Source organism: Triturus cristatus, chromosome 12 (assembly GCF_964204655.1).
Source record: "Triturus cristatus chromosome 12, aTriCri1.1, whole genome shotgun sequence".
NCBI lineage: Eukaryota > Metazoa > Chordata > Amphibia > Caudata > Salamandridae > Triturus > Triturus cristatus.
In genome coordinates, this window is record NC_140595.1 from 180,115,221 (window position 1) to 180,134,588 (window position 19,368).

At 47.2% G+C, this 19,368-nt stretch overlaps 1 protein-coding gene across 10 annotated transcripts in view; it reads right to left on the bottom strand.

Annotated features, from left to right (window-relative positions):
* The window catches only part of CNOT1 (CCR4-NOT transcription complex subunit 1), a 1,579,387-nt gene that overhangs the window by 1,318,610 nt on the left and 241,409 nt on the right, over positions 1–19,368 (bottom strand). For all 10 annotated transcript variants that reach the window (XM_085638198.1, XM_085638193.1, XM_085638201.1 and 7 more), the window contains exon 7: positions 13,785–13,988. In XM_085638198.1, coding sequence (XP_085494324.1) covers positions 13,785–13,988 — 204 coding nt within the window. The remainder of the gene's footprint in view (positions 1–13,784; positions 13,989–19,368) is intronic.

A 19,368-nucleotide genomic window follows, 5' to 3' on the forward strand; every position in this document is an offset into this window, starting at 1 on the left:
GTAACCCCATTTATTATAATGGCAGGGTCGATGAACGGCCACCCTTTTAATAATGTTGAGGGTTCCACCACTGCAGAGAGAGATGGATGCGGCCATCCACCAACACTAGATCTGCCCCTGTGACTGATTCCACTGACGTGCTAAGCAATCATGTAGAGGACGCATGTGTAGTCTTGCATGAGGCACTATTGCAATGGATGACAATCATTCCAAGCAGGTGCATAAAAGTCCTCGCTGGTAAGGTTTGGTTGGCTTGAAACTGTACTAACAGTTTGAATAATGAAAATTCTGGCTGTATTGAGCAGTGTGAGTTTTGAGAGTCACTCTCAGATTAGACTATTTGTGAAGGCTGTAGATGAGACATTTGCGTATTGACCGTGAAGCCAAATCAGTAGAGCAGGTCTAGTGTGGTCTGAGTATGATGTAGACACTTCTGGTGTGCGCCAGCTTTGATGAGCCAGTCGTCCAAGTACGGGCAGACGTGAATTTGTTGTCTTCGGAGATGAGCTGCCACTTCTGCTAGACATTTGGTAAACACTCTGGGAGTAGTAGTTAATCCCAATGGGAGTGTTTTGATCTGATAACGTTTGCCTGCTATCAGAAATCTGAGGTATTTGCAGTGAGCTGGATGGGCAGGAATGTGAAAGTATGCGCCTTAAGTCAAGTGTCGACATAAAATCGCCTTGCTGTAGAAGTGGAAGCACTTTAAGTTACCATATGGAAATCTTCCGACAGTATCGAAAAGTTTCTTACCTGTCGGTGTAGTTTTGCAGCTTGAAGATCTTTCTGGATTCACTATGCTGTGCATTATTCCGCGATCTTGTGGTTGGGTCCGGATTCGTAGTCTTTCCTTTGTTTTTTTTTTTTTTTGTAGCCCAGGTGGGCGTCGACGTCCACCATTTGGTGCACCTCCCGTGACGTCGTCGTGCTTCCTGCGGAAGTCCCACCTTTGGGGCGCCATCTTCGGGTTCTTTTTTCCCTGTTTTTTCCTTTTTTTTTTTTTTTTTTAACCCTAGGCGATTGATTAATCCTTTTGTCCATATTTCTGTACGTATCCACTTTTTTGATCCTATCCATTTCACCCCCTCTTCCTCCAGCCTCATCTTCCTGGCGGAGGTGGGTGGGTTCGCTAGTGAATCCAGAAAGATCTTCAAGCTGCAAAACTACACCGACAGGTAAGAAACTTTTCGTTTTGCAGCGTGAATCTTTCTGGATTCACTATGCTGTGCATAGATTTTGTAGCGGTTTTCCTATTTTTGTGGTGGCTGGGTGGAAGATGATCGCTGGTCGTTGAAAATGTGTTGTAGCACCTTCTGTCCGACCTGTGCTTCCTTATTCATTTGAATGTCCACGCAGTAGTGCTTTGTGAACGTGTGCACAGATGCCCAAGTTGCTGCGAGACAAATGTCTTGGATGGGCGTGTTTGCCAGGAAGGCAACTGTGGCCCCCTTCTTCCTTGTGGAGTGAGCTTGTGGCCCCTCCGTTAGCTCCTGTCCAGCCTGTTTGTGACAGAATTGGATAGTGAGGGCAATCCACCTAGCGATGGTGCCCTTGGTCACTGGTCTACCCATGAAGCTAGTAGCAAAGGACACAAACAGCTGCTTCGACTTCCTGAGTTCTTTGGTTCTTTCAATGTAGTGCATCACCGCTCTTCTGGCATCGAGGGTGTGCAGGGCCTTTTCTGCATTTGTAGTCGGGTTTTGGAAGAAACTCGGTATCTGTATACTCTGATTCATGTGAAACGCCGACACTACCTTGGGCATGAAGTGTGGGTCCGTCCTCAGGACTACCCTGTCCTTGTGAATTTGAATGTAGGGCTCCTGTAGCGTTAGTGCTTGAAGCTCGCTCACTCTGCGTAGTGAGGTTATGGCCACTAGAAAGGCAGTCTTCATCGTCAACATTTGTAGATTGGCCTTGTGAATGGGTTCAAACGGCGCCTTCATGAGCTCCGTCAGAACCACGTTTAAATTCCATGCCGGCGGCGGCAACCTTTTCGGGGGTGCCATTCTTTTGGCTCCCTCCATGAATCTCTTCACCACCTGCGAGCTGAAGAAACTTCCACCCTTCTCACCTCTGGTGTAGGCAACGATCGCTGCTAGGTGCACCCTTAGGGAGCTCGAGCAGAGGTTACTCTTTAGAAGGTGTGTGAGGTACCTCAGCACCGTTGAGTCTCTTGTCATTCTGTTGTGCAGGCCCTTCTTCCTGCACCACACCGTGAATCTCTTCCACTTTGCGCTGTAGCACTTTCTTGTAGTAGGTTTCCTTGCCTCCCGTAGCACTCGCATAGTGCTCTGAGGTAACCTTAGGTGTGCGAACTCTAGGTCTTCAGGAGCCATGCTGCTAGGTTGAGGGTCTCTGGCTCTGGGTGCAGGACCTCCCCGTTTTGCATTGAGAGCAGGTCTTTTCTTCGCTCGAACCTGTACGGATTGCCTTGCGCCATTTCTTGAATCTGTGAGAACCATGTCTGCCTCGCCCACTGTGGGGCCACCAGGATCAGAGTCATGTTGCTGGTTCTGCACTTGTCGAGCACTCTGTGCAACAGGGGTATCGGTGGAAAGGCGTAGGCAAATGTCCTCGACCAGCTTATCCATAGGGCATTTCCCTTGGATTGCTGATCTGGTTGCCTGGACGCGAAGCTTTGGCATTTTGCATTGTGGCGTGTTGCAAAAAGGTCTATTGTGGGAGTCCCCCATCTCCGGAAGAGTTTCTCCGTTTCCTGGCCATTGAGCTCCCACTCGTGCGATGCTGAGGTCTGCCTGCTCAGCCAGTCTGCCTCCACATTGTCCTTCCCCGGTAGGTGAATTGCCAGTAGATCTATCCTGAGAGGTATGGCCCATCTCCAAATCTCCTGAGCTAGGGATGAGAGGGGAAACGACTGTGTCCCCCCTTGTTTGTTGATGTAGAACATCGCCGTGGTGTTGTCTGTCTGCACCAACACCCTCTGCCCGCACAGGTGTCTCTGGAATGCCTTCAGGGCTAGCAGTATTGTTTTCAACTCGAGGTAGTTGATGTGGCGGACCGCGTCTGCCGGAGCCCATAGACCCCTCACTCTGAGGTTGTCCATGTGCGCTCCCCATCCCATCTGCGATGCGTCCGTGGTAATGGTCACTGTTGGGCTTGGTGGTGTCAGGCTTCTCCCTGTTGTTATGTTGTCTCTGTTCCACCAAGTTATCTCCTCCTGCACTGCGTGCGTAACAACCACTAGATCCTCCCAACTTCCGTTTGCTTGTGACCATTGCTGTTGCAGCCATTCCTGGAATGGTCTCATGTGCAGGCGTACATTCGGCACCAGCTGGATACAGGACGCCATCATCCCCATCATCTTGCTCACCGCCCTCACTGTCAGAGCTCGCCCCTTCTGGTAGAGCTGCGTCTCCTTCAGTAGGGCATCTGTCCTCCTGTCGCTGGGCACTACTGTACTGTTGAGGGAGTTGATCTGTGCCCCCAGGAAAATCTTTACCTGCTCCGGTTCCAGCGATGATTTTCCCCAGTGGATGGAAAATCCCAGATTTGTGAGGGTGTCCGTTACGCGTTTTGCGTGCCTCTCGCACTTCTCGCGTGAGTTTGCCTTGACCAGCCAGTCGTCCAAGTAGGGGTATACGTGTATGCCCTGCTTTCGTAGGTGTGCCGCTACCGCCGACAGGCATTTTGTAAAGACCCTTGGCGCTGATTTTAATCCGAAGGCCAGGGTTGTGAACTGGTAGTGTTCCTGTTCGATGTTGAATCTTAGAAGGCCCTTGTGCCTTCTGTTTATTGGGATGTGAAGGTAGGCATCCTTGAGGTCCACGGTGACCATGAAGTCCCCTTCTCTTATCTGTGGCAGTACCTCCTGCAGTGAAGTCATTTTGAACCTTTGTGTTTTGACGAACTTGTTTAGGTACCGGAGGTCCAGTATGGGTCTGAGGTCTCCGTCTACCTTCGGAACCACGAAGTAGTTTGAGTAGACCCCTTTGTTGCGTTCCCTGAACGGCACTGTCTCTATGGCTCCCTTTTGCAGGAGTTTCCGTGTTTCTTCTCTGAGTATTGCCAGTTCTTGGGCCGATCTCTGTCTTCCCTTCGGCTTTCTGTTTGGAGGTCTTTTCTCCAAGTCTACGCAGTATCCGTACTGCACGATGTTCCGTATCCACTTGTCTGTGGTTATGCGCCGCCACTCCTGAAGGTAGAACCTCAGCCTTCCGCCTACCGGTGACGTATGCTCGTAGGCTCTTGGATCTTCTCTTCCCCCTGATGACACCTTTTTGCGCCTCACCCTTGGGGGCCTGACGAGGGTGGGCGTCTTCTTGCGTGCTGAGTCACTTCGAGGAGGGCTGATCGCCCCCTCTCCTCCTTTGGCCACGTCCGTTCCCTCTCCCTCGAAAGGACTGGCCCCGAGGTTGATATTGCCAGCTTTGCTTCTGCTGACTTTGTCCGTGACCTTCGCCCTGCTGACCTTGTTGGAACGCCTGGTGCGACGTCCCCTGTTGGCTTCCACCCCTACCGTAGGGTCTCCGAGGGATTTCCTCGTCTCATTCCCCTCAGCTGCAGGGCCCCCATGGACCTCGCTGTCTCGTTCTCCTTCTTGAGCTGGGTGAGCTTCTCGTCCACCGTTGCTCCGAACAGTGTCTCTCCGTTGAAGGGAGTGCCCAGGATGTTGTTCTGCACTTCCGGTTTGAATCCCGAGATTCTTAGCCATGCATGCCTCCTTTCTGTGACCCCTATGGCCATGAGTCTTGCTGAAGTCTCTGCCCCATCCAACGCCGTCTTTATACAGGAGTTGGCGATGTTCTTGCCTTCATCTACCAGGTGAGAGGCTCTCTGGCGGTATTCTTCGGGGAGGTGCTTTACTAGCTCCCCCATTTCATCCCAGTGTTGGTACTGGTGTCTATTTAGGAGTGCATTTGAATTCGCCATGCGCCAGTGCATTGCGGCGTTCCTCTCGACCTTTCTGCCTGTGAGGTCGATTCTCCTGCTCTTTATCTGGAGGTGGGCCCGAGGTTGCTGGCACGTTGGCCCTTCTCCTGGCCGTGGAGGCAATGATGGAGTCTGCGGTGACGCTACCCTTGATGTAAGGTGGGTCCAGGGAGGAGTGTTTATACTTTTTCTCTGTCTTGGGCGTGATCGACCGACAGGTGGCAGGCTCCTTGAAGGCTTCTCTCCCCTGGTTCATCACGCTTTGTAGCATGGGGAGGAACTGGCTCCTAGTCTGGATGGGGAGCAGTGTTTCGACGAGAAAATCTGCTTTCGGCCTCTCCTCGTCGAGCTTGACGCCGAAGGCCATTGCTGCGCTCTTCACCACCATATTGTACACCCCGATGTCGTCTGGTGGCGAAGTCCTCGAGGGGTACGTGTCCACGGCCTCCTCCGGGTTTTCGGTGTCGAGATCTTGCCATTCGACGTCGTTGCCGGTAGATGTCGCCGATTCGAAGAACGATTGTTGGTCTTCTTCCTCGGCTTCTTCCTCATAATAGGGCTCCTCTTCCTCTTCGAGGTCCCTTGTCAGCCCTTCGGCGTCGAACTCCTCCTCGACTTCGACGACGTCCGCCGATGAAACCGTTGGAATCTTGAATTCCTTCATCCTGGCGTCGAACTCCTTCTTCCTTTGAAGGATGTTCTCCATTTCGGCCTCGAGCCGCCTCTTTTTCTCCATTTCGGAGATGCTTTCGGCGTCGACCGCGGGCCTTTTCGATGAAACTTGCGTCGACGTCGAACGTTCTTTCTGCGTCGATCGGCCCGTTTCATGGGATGATTTCGACGACCCTTGCCTTTCGGCGTCTTTCTGCGCCAGGGAGTCCTTTTGTAAGGATCCGCTGGGCCTTTTGTCCGAAGTTCCCCCTTTGGACGTCGAAGTTTTCGGCGCCGGGGCTCCCTTCGTGGACCTTGACTCAGTTTTTCTCGAGTCACCCTCGTGTTTGAGGTGTTTTTTGATTTGCGCTCGACGATTCTCTTACCTAGTCTTCTTTCTTCTTGTCGGTCTCTACGACCGTGAAGTTTTCGGCTGCCTCGGCGACGTTGTCCTAGTCGTCCGTGTCGAGGCCCAGCGCGTAGAGTGTCGGGGGTTTTCCTTGGCCCTCCATGTTGGCGTTGGCTCTCCTCTGCCTCTCTCTCACCCTGAGTGTCTTCGGCGCGAAGACTGAGCAGGCGTTGCAGTCGATACTCTGATGATCCACCGGTAGGCAGAGGTTGCAGACCGGATGCAGGTCTTTCTGCGCGAACTTGTGGTGGCAGTTTGGGCAGAACTTGAATGGCGTCTTGTCCATTTCGCTCAGGGTCTCTGAGCGTGCATTCTCCAAGGTTGTCGAAGAAAAAGGCTCGCTGGTCTTCTTTCTTCGCGTTCCTGTCGAAATCTGTTCTTTCCTGATGTCTTCTCTTGATTCTATCGATGAAACTCGCTTTTCTTCCTTCTTCCTCCGAGTGAACTTCTGGAGCTTCCCGATGACGATCCAGACCCAACGGCGGAAAAAAGAATCTGAAGATGGCGCCCCAAAGGTGGGACTTCCGCAGGAAGCACGACGACGTCACGGGAGGTGCACCAAATGGTGGACGTCGACGCCCACCTGGGCTACAAAAAAAAAAAAAAAAAAAAAAGGAAAGACTACGAATCCGGACCCAACCACAAGATCGCGGAATAATGCACAGCATAGTGAATCCAGAAAGATTCACGCTGCAAAAGTACTAGTTTAACACCCTAAGATCAAAAATTGGTCTTATGGAGCCGTCCTTTTTGGGGATCAGAAAGTAGAGTGTAAACCCCTGAACCTTGGTAATGTAAAGGAACTATGGTTCTATGGCTCCCTTTTCCAAGAGATTGCACCTCCTGTCTGAGAACTGCAAGTGGTCTGACGACAGTTTGTGAGTGCAAGGTAGAATATTTGGAGGATGGGTGGTAAGCTCCAGGCAATAACCATGTCAGATAAGATCGATCACCCATTTGTCAGATGTTATGGATTGCCAAATGGGGAGAAACTGTTTAAGCCTTCACCCTCAACAGGCGTTAAATAATAAGGGGGGGGGGGGGGGCAAATCACGGTTTGTTGGGAGAAGGGGAGTTACTTGCTATGGCACCTCTACCCTTACCTTTGGAAATGTTTCCTCTATACCCTCACTAGAGGGAGAGGATTGGGTGTTTGCTTTATGGGAGGAAGCATTTGGGTCTGAGGATGTGGTTTTGTACCCTCCTCTGTAAAAGGAGCGGCGAAAGGAGCCTCTATTTGATGGACTGGAGCTTTCCCGTGGACTTTGCCACTTCATTTTTTTCCTAAGTCTGATCGACTTCAGGATCAGACTTAGGGTGCGGATTGTCAAAAGGGGTGTTTAAATTGGATTGCTGAACCTCCGGTTTAAACCCTGAAATCCTAAGCCATGCATGCCTTCTGAGGAGAATGCCGTTATTAATCTCCGTAGCTGCGGTGTCAGCAGTATCTAGAGCACATTTGAAGGAAGAGTTAGAAGGAAAATGCTACTTACCCAGTATGCATCAGTTCTTTGCATATAGAGCTGTAGAGTCATATGCTTATGCATAGATTGCCATCTAGAGTTGGGTCCGGATGTTTGCACTTTGTTTTTGGACGAAGAAGTCTTTCCAGTCACGCGGTAGGTGAATCCTTTCGGTGATAGTGGGCATGGGCATCGACTCCATCCTTAGATTGTTTTGCCGTAAAGGGTGATGGAGTTAGTAAGAGTAATAAAGAGATGTCCATGTATATTGTATCTAAGTAAGAGGTTACTGCAACAGGTAAAGGTACCCGGGGAGGCGGGTGGGCACATATGACTCTGAAGCTCTACATGCCAAAAGATACATACTGGGTAAGTAGCATTTTCAGTTCAAGGCATATGAGCTGTAGATCATATGCTTATGCGTAGACTACATAGCAGTTATCTCCCAAAGCGGTGGTTAACCTGTAGCTGTCGCAGTCGTCTGAAATAGTGTAAGTAAAACTGCCAGGCCCACACTAGCTTGCTGTCTTGCTAACACATCTACACAATAGTGTTTTGTGAATGTGTGTAGTGTAGACCATGTTGCAGCTTTGCAGATGTCATCTATGGGTACATTTCCTAAGAAATGATATTTTAATGCACTTAGCTATCCACCTTGCAATACCCAATTTTGATATTGGATTGCCTTTATGTAGTGGAGTAAAAGCAACAAAAAGTTGCTTGGTTTTCCTGAAAGGTTTTGTTCTATGTAGTATAGTAATGCTCTTGACATATGGTGTGACGAGCATGTTCGGCCAATGAATCCGTTTGAGGGAAGAACACAGGTAGCTCAACAGATTGGTTGATATGAAAGGCAGAAATGACTTTAGGTAAGAATTTGGGGTTAGTCCTTAGAACCACTTTTTTTTGGTGTATTGTAAAATAAGGTTCTTATATGGTTAGTGTCTGAAGCTCACCCACTCTTCTCAGATGTGATGGCTAGGAGGAAGGCTACCTTCCAAGTGAGAAATTGTAGTTCACATTTGTGCAATGGCTCAAAAGGTGGACCCATGAGTCTTGTAATAACTATGTTGAGATTCCACACTGGAGCAGGTGGAAGCCTGGGGGAATGACTCGTTTAAGACCTTCCATAAATGCTTTAATAGCAGCACTGTAAAGAGACAAATGCCGTCTGTTTTGTAGATATGCAGCTATTGCAGCAAGATGTAAGCGTATGGATATAAACGCTAAATTGGATCGCTGTGGATGTAATAGATAGCAAGGAAAAGTTACTCACCTGTAATCCTAGTTCTCTTCCAGGGGTATACTCAAAGTTATAAGCACTGAATTATCCCCACCCACATGCGGGACCCCGGAGCATATACAAAAATACATATATGTGTATGTTTCGGTACAAAAGTACAAAGTACCTCCAAACAGACATATACACATATACATAAATAAAAACCTGCAGCCTAATATACTTTAAATAGGAAATAGGCTAATATACCAAAATTACATGGGTTTTTCAGAAAGAAAATCTCATAGAAACACTGCAACAGAGAACACACTAATAGTGTTCCAACACAACCCTTTGTTTTCTGAGAGAAAGGCAAGTAATAGCAGGCAATTAGCTCATAGGCTGCATAGAAGAAAAAACATCACAGTAACAATAAACGGACACCCTGCCTTTAAGGATTCCAAGAACCTGGACACCGTGCCTTTAAGACCTCCAGGAGCCCCCTGCTCCAATCACGCACCACAGGTGACAGTTAGGTCAGTTCTTATTCCCGGCTCCTTCTGTGAGGATCCTGGAGCTTGAGCTAGTCATTCCTTGGCTATTTCTAGACAGAAATTGGTTTATTTCAACTCATTCGACATTTTGTACTGCAAGTATTAAATTTCAGTCTGGTAATTTAACAACAATCTCAGAAATTACAGCTTTATTTAATAAATGCCCTTCCTGTGGGAAAAAAATGGCTAAATCTGACCCTCACTCGGTGTACTGCGTGTTTGCCATCTTCACACAACCCAGCAATTTTCAAAGAGAACTCTGCGTGACAGAGAATATCAAATTTCATGTTTCAATGGAGAGAGGAAAAGGATATACTAAAAGTGACCTTGAAAGTAATGCTGCTCCAAGAAGCCCTCCTCTCAAGAAAAACAGAAGAAACTGTCAATCTGCTTTCCCAGCTTCAAAAAGAAAGCAGATTCCGGATTGCTCGCCATCAAAATCGACATCAGAATGATAAGTAAGATACTCAACAACGTCATGGGACAGATAGCCATCGAAACAAGAACCTCAGTCGACGATAAGTCGGCGTCAAGGCATACTACTACGGGCTTGAAGTATGTTGGACACGAAAGATCCAAGTAGACGTATAAGCATCCGTCAACGTAAAGACACCGGTCGGCGTTGAGATCTCCGCCTCCCTTCACGAAGGTCGGTGTCAAGAGGATCCACGAGGAAACCCTCACAGACCCACAGACGATAGACGTCGAGGGCACGATCACCGTCAAGGAAGTAGACTAAGACACCGCAAACCTACAGACGGTCGACATCAAGCACTCCTTTGCGTTCGACGTTGGAGACAGACGTCAACCATCGCCGCATAGACATGAATCCTCTCCACAGCAGCGGTCGACGGCAATAGTGGCCCATTCCATGTCATCTTCGAGGCATCGCTTGCCATCGAGGGAGAAAGACCTCACCATCCCTTCAGGAGACGTACCAGAAAAACCAAGGTAGACGTCGAGAACCATACGTTCGTCGTCGAGGGAAGACTCATCTTCGCCTGACATGAACATTATTCAGGTTGCCATTATTAGTGGTGGTGCTGTGTTGGTGCTTACCTGAACCTTGCCCTCTGCTGACATCTAGCCCTGAAGATTGGAATTGTAAGTTGTGTACTTTTGAAACTGAAAAGTATTTTTATTTAAAACATACTTCTATGAAAGTTGTGGTCTTGAAAAAAAAATACTTCAGTATATTTATTTACTAATTGGTCTCAGATTTATTAATTGCCACTGTGTACAACAAATGCATTAGCACAACTCTGATAAGCCTAATTACTGATATCCACACTACCACAAAAGGTAGCATTGGTGTTATCTACTTAGCCTCTGTACAGCCTCTGAAGAACCACTGGGCTCACTACACATATACCCCTTTGGGGTATGTGCATGAGAGGAATACCAGGATTCTTGATACAGGCAGGTGCCCATGTCAAGACGGACCTGCATTTGCCATGTCACTTGTGAAATCAGCATAGATGTATGATGTAATAGCTAATCATTGAGAAGGTAGCATGTTCACCATCGGAGAAACAGCTCTATGAATGGTTGATCCAACTCTTATTTGTGTTATCCCAGTCTGGTTATTTTGCTATGACCGGATTATCACTAGGTAATTTGTTCTGATTGCCCAATACCAAGTATACTATGGCAAGTGTTCCCCCTTAAATATCTGATCGTTGTAGGTCATAGTGGTCACTGATTAACTGGGTCTGTAGATTATCTGCCCAATTTCATGTTCACGTTGTACCACTAAAGAAAGTTCACTACTAATGTAGTAATTGGAGTTGCTATGCAGAAAACCTTACCAACGGCTTAACAGGTCACTATTAAACAATCTTCTGTAAGAGTGAATGTTTGGCACAAAAGAATTGCTCTCCACCCTACTCAAGCCTCCACCCCTTCCATTGTCATTCTCTGTACTCAGAAAAGCCTTATGTTGAACTGGTAGGGGAAAGGATTTTTTTTAGAATGAAAACACTCCTTTAGCAGGCAAGCATAAACCTATGGTGCACATGTATAGCTTATCAGCTGTGCTGTCAATACCAACTATCATTTCAAGAAAATAATTGCTGCTAAATTTACCTAAAAAAATGTAAATTATATTTTTAAACCCATCACAAATGATTGTTATTTGGAATGAGATAATTTTACATTGTCAAGGCGTAATCGTCGCCAGCATTGGAATAACAGCGTGCTACATGTTAAAGGAATAATATCCAGCTTGACGGCTCACCGTGTTTAACATTCATTAGAAATAAAAGGCAATGATCTAACAAGTTAATTTAAATCACAGAGTGAGAAAATGAAGGTAGTCTGGTTCAGTGGGCATGGTACACTTGGGTATTTGTCCATCCATATCCAGGGCACCCACAAAATCCTGCCCCTACCATCTCTACAAACTCGGAACCCAACCAAACAGCATGGAACTCACCAGCATCCTCAATACCTCCACCTCCACAGTAACAATCCTGGACAGATGGAAACACGCAGAGGTCTGACCCCTTCTAAAGAAAACCTCTGCCGACCACACAGTGACCAGAAAAATCACTGACAGATCTTCCGGCTCCCCTACTCAGCCAAAGTAGTCAAAAAAGATATCAACCAACAGCTCAATGAATACCTAGAAAAAAACACCTACATGACGCCCCGCAATCAGGGTTCCAGACCAACCACAGCACTGAGACCGCATAAATTGCTGCCACAGACTAAATCAACTCTTGATGGCAGAGAAACCGTGGCCCTGATCCTCCTCGACCTCTGCAGCATTCAACACAGTTTCCCACCACACACTCATTGACAAACTCATCAGTATACAGCAAAGGGCCCTCAAGTGTACTGCATCTTCTCTCACAGGGTGCACAGAGCATCCGATTGCCCCCTTTCACCACTGCACCCAAGGACATCTGTGACGTACTTCAAAATTCATACATCCGCACCACCCTGCTCAAAATCTACATGACCATCCACCCCCTCGCAAAAGTCATCAGATCCCACAGACTCAACATTCTCCCATGCACTCAACTTTAGCTCTCACTCACCGAGAACCCACCAACGCCAAAACCAACTTCTGCCACGCCATGACCAACGTAGCCAATTGGGTGAATGACAACCGACAAACTCAACTTCGACAAAACACATACTGATATTTGGGAAGAACACCTCTGTATGGGACCAGATCCGGTGGCCAGCAGAACTCAGACCAACACCTAAGCCAACACACAATGCAGGCAACCTGGATATCATACTTAACAGTCAACTGACCATGAACCAATAAGTAAACAGTGGCCACACCTTCTGCTTCCATACCCCTGATATGCTCTGCAGAATCTTCAGATCCATCTGAATCAACATCAGAAAGACCATCAGGCCCTTGTCACCAACTGCCTCAACTATGGCAACACCCTCTACGCTGGAATTTCCACCGAGCAAATCAGAAAACTCCAGACCATACAAAACACCGCAGCCAGACTCATTCTGAACCTCCCCAAATAGACCCACATCACCACCCAACCTCAGAACACTCCACTGTCTCCATCTAGAAGAGATTCTAGTACAAGATCCACACACATGCATACAAAGTCCTTGACAACCAAGGACCGCCCTACATCAACCATAGACAACTTCCACCAGCCCACAAAACACCAGTGCTCCACAAAACACCAATGCTGCGCAACACACAAACACACACCTCCACCGCTTGCTAAGAAGCCAGGGCGCTCCTACATCGCAGCCAAGTCCTGGCCTTCCTTGGCCATTAACACAGCACCCTCCCTGGCTGACTTTATAAAGAAACTTAAGATCTGGCTTTTCAACTGAAACACAGGACCCAGATACCCGTAGAGGAAATAGTGCTGCGCAATACAAATGCTGATTAATTTGGAAGTGGCACAAGGCTGGAGAAACTGCATCTCCTCAATGCAATCCAATGATTTATACCAGTCTGACCTGAAGTTAACAGTTTAATTTTGTTCTGTTTGTGGGCCTAGACAAATACTAGGATTCTACCTGTGATAAGGTCAATACTTTTGTCTTTAATTCAGACTATCAGGAGTAAGGAAATGTTTTGAGCACAGAAACATCCTACATTGTATATATGGACTATGTCGAGGATGTTTTAAGTTTCGAGCAATGAAGTTCAGCATCAAAACCGGATCAAAGCTGGCTTTCAGTTACAGCTAAAATATGCCAAGTTCATAGTCCAAACAAGCTGTGAGTTTGGTCGATTCAATTGTCAATTTTTCGTCAATTCCCGAAACTTCGAACTAGGAGTAAAAATGAACACCCCCCCCCCCCCCCCCCCCCCCCCAACACTAGATGGCATTGTAGTGCATTACTTATTATCCATATTAGAACATACTGCAACCATTCCCAAAGAGTCACGGGTCAGTGTCTAATGACGCATCTGCCCCCATGAAGGGTATACCAAATAGTTGGACTGCTGAGGTGGGGGTGTGGTGGCTGTTGGGGCAGTGGGTTGCTGGTAAAAGATGGTGGTTCTAGACATTAATTAATGGGAAATTAAATTCATTCAAATACATAAAAATTAATAAAATACACTTGTTATTGGCCATTTCTAGAAGCAATAAAGTACTTACCACGGCGCAAAGTCTTAAGGAAAGCGTCAATCTGTTCCAGTCCTACGCCAAAAGCTCCCTTCTGGCCGTAAAGGAGATGAGAGAGCAGGAGGTGTAGGACCTCTATGGCAATATCTTGAAAGCCACCTTCTTGATTTCCACCAACGTCTGCGTCGATGTAGGACCGCAAGAGGTCTGGAAGCTTCTGTTTTATGAACTGCCCAGCTACATACCCAAAAATAAAGACATTCAAGATTTTTTGGCATAAAACTTAATAGCAACTTTCACAGTAATAACATGAAGAAATCATTTGGTTAAGTTTAGTGGAAACATTAATCTACAAACTGATAGGGAGGTCAGAGAAATCTGGTTAACCAAGAGAATCAATTCAAATGTTAATTAAAATCACATAGGAAAGTCAGTACAGAGGCACTAGGTATCACAGAGCTCTAGTCATGCTTCTGCTTCAAAAACCAGAGCACTAAAGCTGTAGAACTTGAAAAAGTAAGGTCTGACATTCACATGGGGCATAAAGGTAGGAAACTGCCTAGCTTCTTCTGGTGCTTGATGGAACAGGCAAATTCCAAACACGATTAGATTTTGTAAATTGGAAAAATGGGATGTAGGAAAAAGACCTTTTCCATAGTCGCCCCCTAACTTTTTACCTGATAACGGATTCTCACTTGACTGAGTGTGCTCTAGGTCCCTACCAATCCGGCTCCCTGGGACTTTTTTTGTTCCCAAAACTAACTCTTTCCAGAATTGGCAAACATCTGGGTCACATGCCAGTTCCTTATAAAAGTTACCCCTGGTACCAAGGGCATTGTGACCAGAGAGTGCCCCTGAGTGTTGCAGCATGTATTGTACCACCCTCGAAGACCCCTCCCCTTAAAACCTAAACACTGCAATTGCAGACTGCGTGTTTTGGTGCAGACAAACCTGAGCAGTAGCATGGCACACCTCCCTGTGTGACATGCCCACCAACACTGCCTGTGGCATGGAAAACTCACCCCTCTAGCAGGCCTCACAGCCCTAAGAAAGGGTGCACCATCCCACAGGTGAGGGCATAGCAATATGCCCCTACTCTATCTGTACTATACACAGACATTTAAAGTGCAGTGAAGTCATAAGAGTACACTGGGTAGGAGGTTGTCATCACAAACTCTACAACTCCATGATAGCTTTACTGAAAGCTGGGAACTTTGGTACAAAACGTCTCAGTATAATAACCACATGCTGATGTCGGTGTTAGATAAATTACGAAATGCACTCAGGACGTCTTAAAGATCCCCTCAAACCCAACCAACTTCAAGTGTATTGGCTGAATGATCCCCTACCAGCCAGCTACAACCAGACAGGTTTTTGACATCATGGGGTGAACCTTTGGGATCTCATTGGCCAGAAACAAGACCTACAGTAGATGGAGGTGCTTCACACCTCCCCCTGGTACGAACAGCACCACTTGGCGGTGAGCCTCAAAGTCTCTCAATATGTAGTATGCAGATTTGGGCAGCTGCAACCAGTGGAGATGCCCGCTCCCCTTTCCTAACCCCACTTTTTGGCAGCAGGACAGGCAGAAAAATTAGTAAGCAAAATAGGAGTGCCCCCTTGACCTAGCACCCCACTAGGGTCACCAGGAGCTGAACCCCTCTCAACAAACTCCATCTTGAATCGGAGAATTAGGCCCAATAGGAACTGGGATGTGCCCATCTCCCCAAAGGTAGGGGGCACCTAAAGGGTCAAATCACCCTAAGGACAGTAGCCACTGGCTGCTGCGCCTGACCTCAGTAACCTTCCTTAAAGAACAAGTTACTTACCTTCAGTAACGCTGTTTCTTGTGGATACATTATCCGCCTGAGGATTCCTCACCTTTTGAATTACCCACCCATGCACAGCTTTCCACAGAAACATTTCTACTCCGCATCACACAGACATCACAATGGAAAGGATCTGCAAGCGACTCCGCATGACAGAGCCATAAGACGACCCATTTGACGTACAGACGTCAGTCCCACCCATTTTTCCAGAGCCTTCGAGGCGAACGGGTGAACCGACAACATTCACAAGTATACACAGTATACAAACAGCCAAAATTGGAAATTTATCATACACATCTACTAGTGCCAAGCATCACATAATAACAATAAATCACCTGAGATATACATTGATTATTTTTCGGTATAAGCAGGCAGGAAAAGGGGAGGCAGGTGGGTAAGTGAGGAATCCACAGGCAGATACTGTATCCACAGGGGAAAAAAGCGTTACCGAAGGTAAGCAACTCGTGCTTCTGATGGATACATCTGTCTGTGGATTCCTCATCCTTTGAGTTGAGCCAACAAGCAGTCCCGCTCCCGGCACAGGGTGACTGCCTATACCAAAAAATCCGGCAGCACAGAACATGCAAGATGGCAGTCCCTCCTCACCTCAGCAATAGTGCTTCGCATAAGTGTGGACGGAGGCCCAAGTTGGCGCCTTGCAGATGTCTACCACTGGGACACCGATAGCTAAAGCCGAAGACTTCGCTCTGGTAGAATGAGCTTTAATACCTTCAAGAGGCTCCTTCTTGGCCAAAGCGTATGATCCACGTGGACAGTGTTCCCTTGTGGACTGCCTTGCCCTTCATCTTCCCCACATATCCGATGAAGACTATCATCCAACCTGAAGTCCTTGGTCCGGTCCAGGTAGAAGCTGACCGCCCTCTTAGGGTCCAGGCGATTAAGTCTCTCATCCTCAATAGAAGGATGAGGGTGAGTAAAAGAAGGGGGTAAAGTGAAGGATTGCCCTAGGTGTAAAGGCGAGCCCACCTTAGGCAGGAAAGCAGCTCTGGTCCTAAGAACCATCTTATCTTATTGAATTATGAAAATGGAGGCTTGGAGCGAAGAGCTTGCAACTCACTCACCCTCCTAGCGGAAGTGATTACAACTAGAAATATGGTCTTGAATGCTAGGAACCGCAAGGAACAACTATGTAAAGTTTCAAAGAGAGAACCCATCTACAAAGTGAGAAACAAATAAAAATCCAACTGAGGCATGATAAAAGGAGTAGGAGGAAACTTAATTGTGAGACCTTTAATGAATCTCAACTATGGGAGATTTAAACAAGGGTTTATCTGGTAAAAAGAGAAAAACAGAAAAGGGAGCCCTTAACAGCCACTACACAACCTTGTTGTGATAGGGAAAGAGAAAAACTCAGGTCAGACAAATGGACCTGCAAAGGATTAATCGATATCTCCACAACATTTAACCAACTTGGCCCGCCTACCAGAATAGACTGATTTGGTTATGTCTCCTGGACGATAAAATAACATCCGGTGGTAGAGAGAAAGAGCTCAGGTTGCCCTATTCAATCTCAACGCATGAAGGTGCAGGCAATGGAGGTGGGGGTTTGGAACCTGCCCCAGCAAGAGGAAGTCTGACCTAAGGGAGAACGAGGGTGCAATGAGAAATAGAGGTGGTCTGTGTACCACACCCTTCACGGACAATCTGGGTCTATCAATATAACTTGGACCCGGTCTTAGCGAATCTCAGAATTCGATTTATCAGGGGTAGGTGAGGCAACGCGTAACGAAGCTGTAAGCCCTAACCTAACTGAAACGCGTCCGTCAACACTAGCCGCGTCGGATACAGGAGACTGCAGAATGACAGGCAGTGCACGTTCTCTTGAGTGGCAAACCGGTCCAACCGAGGAGGCTCTCACATCCCGAAAATGTGAAGGACCCCCTCGGATGAAGACGCTACTCATGATCAGCTGAAAACTGCTGACTGACACTGCCAGCAAGCACATTCAGTTCTTGGGCCAGATTTGCCATCATACAAATCTGATCGTCCTGAGCCCAGGACCAGTCGTAGACCTTCTCTGCAAAGAAGATACGGTCCTACTTCTGACCGTTTGTTGATGAACCAAATCTGGGTAGTGTTGTCTGTCCCTGGGTCGACTGACTGCGAAGGGAGGGAAGAGGTCTTGAGAGCCAAATGTATTCCCCTGCAATTCCAATAGATTGATGGGAAGGCAAATGCTACTTACCAGTATGCATCTGTTCTTGGCATGTAGAGCTGCAGATCTACACTGTGCATAGATCGCCATCTGGTGTTGGGCCCGGATGTTGCAGTTTTTCTCTTGGAAAGTCTTTGGAAGTCACGAGGTATGCGACTCCTCCTTTGGATCGTATTGCGCATGGGCTTCGGCTCCATCCTCAGATTGTTTTTCGCCAGCAGGGAAATGATGGGGCGTAGTAATAAACAGTAAAGATGCCCATCTATATTGTATCTAAATAAGATATACTGGAACAGATACAGGTAGCCGGGGAGGCGGGTCGGCGTGTGTAGATCTGCAGCTCTACATGCCAAGAACAGATGCATACTGGTAAGTAGCATTTGCCGTTCGAGGCATATGAGCTGTAGATTACACACTGTGCAGAGATTGTATAGCAGTATCCATCCCTAGCGGCGACCACCAGTATCTGGCAGTGGTTTGAAACAATGTTTTGAGTACAGCCTGGCCCACACTAGCCTGCACATCTACACAATAGCGTTTAGTGAAAGTGTGCAGTGTTGACCATGTAGCTGCTTTGCAGATATCTAATGGAATGTTTCCTAGAAAAGCCATTGAAGCCCCTATTTTACGCGTAGAATGGGCTTTAGGGGGAACGGATAGTGTTAGTTTTGCTTTGTGGTAGCAAATCTGGATGCATTTGACAATCCACCTAGGGATGGAGATGGGGTTGCCCTTGTGTGGTGGAGAGAAAGACAAACAGTTGTTTGGTCTTACGAAAGGGGTGTGTTCTCTCGATGTAGCAGAGTAAGGCTCGTTTGGCATCTAATATGTGGAGAGCTATTTCTGCAACGGTTTGTGGTTGCGAGAATACAGGTAGTTCCACAGATTGGTTTAGGTGAAAAGGAGAAATGAATTTAATGAGGAATTTTGGATTAGTACTGAGAACAACCTTGTTATGGTGCATTTGCAGAAAAGGTCCTTGAATGGGGAGTGCTTGTATTTCACTGACCCTTCTGAGGAAAGTGATGGCTACAAGAAAGGCAGTTTTCCATGTTAGGAATTGAAGTTCACATATGTATAGAGGTTCAAAGGGTGGCCCCATTAGTCTAGTGAGAATAATATTTAGGTTCCACACAGGTGAGGGTGGCACTTGGGGGGGGGGGGGGGGGTTAACGAATGGTTTACCTGTCGGTGTAGTTTTGCAGCTTGAAGATCTTTCTGGATTCACTATGCTGTGCAATATTCCGCGTTCTGGTGGTTGGGTCAGGATTCGGTCTTTTTTTTGTAGCCCAGGTGGGCGTCTACGTCCCACCATTTGGTGCACCTCTCGTGACGTTGTGCTTCCTGCGGAAGTCGGGTTCTTTTTTTTCCCTTTTTTTTTTATTTTCTTTTTTTTAACCCTAGGCGTTGTCTTAATTTTCCTTTTCCAATCCTCTTTACTATTCCAATTATTCTGATCTTCTATGTCCTTCCACCTCTATCTCCATCCTCATCTTCCTGGTGGAGGTGGGTGGGTTCGCTAGTGAATCCAGAAAGATCTTCAAGCTGCAAAACTACACAGACAGGTAAGAAACTATTCGTTTTGCAGCGTGAATCTTTCTGGATTCACTAT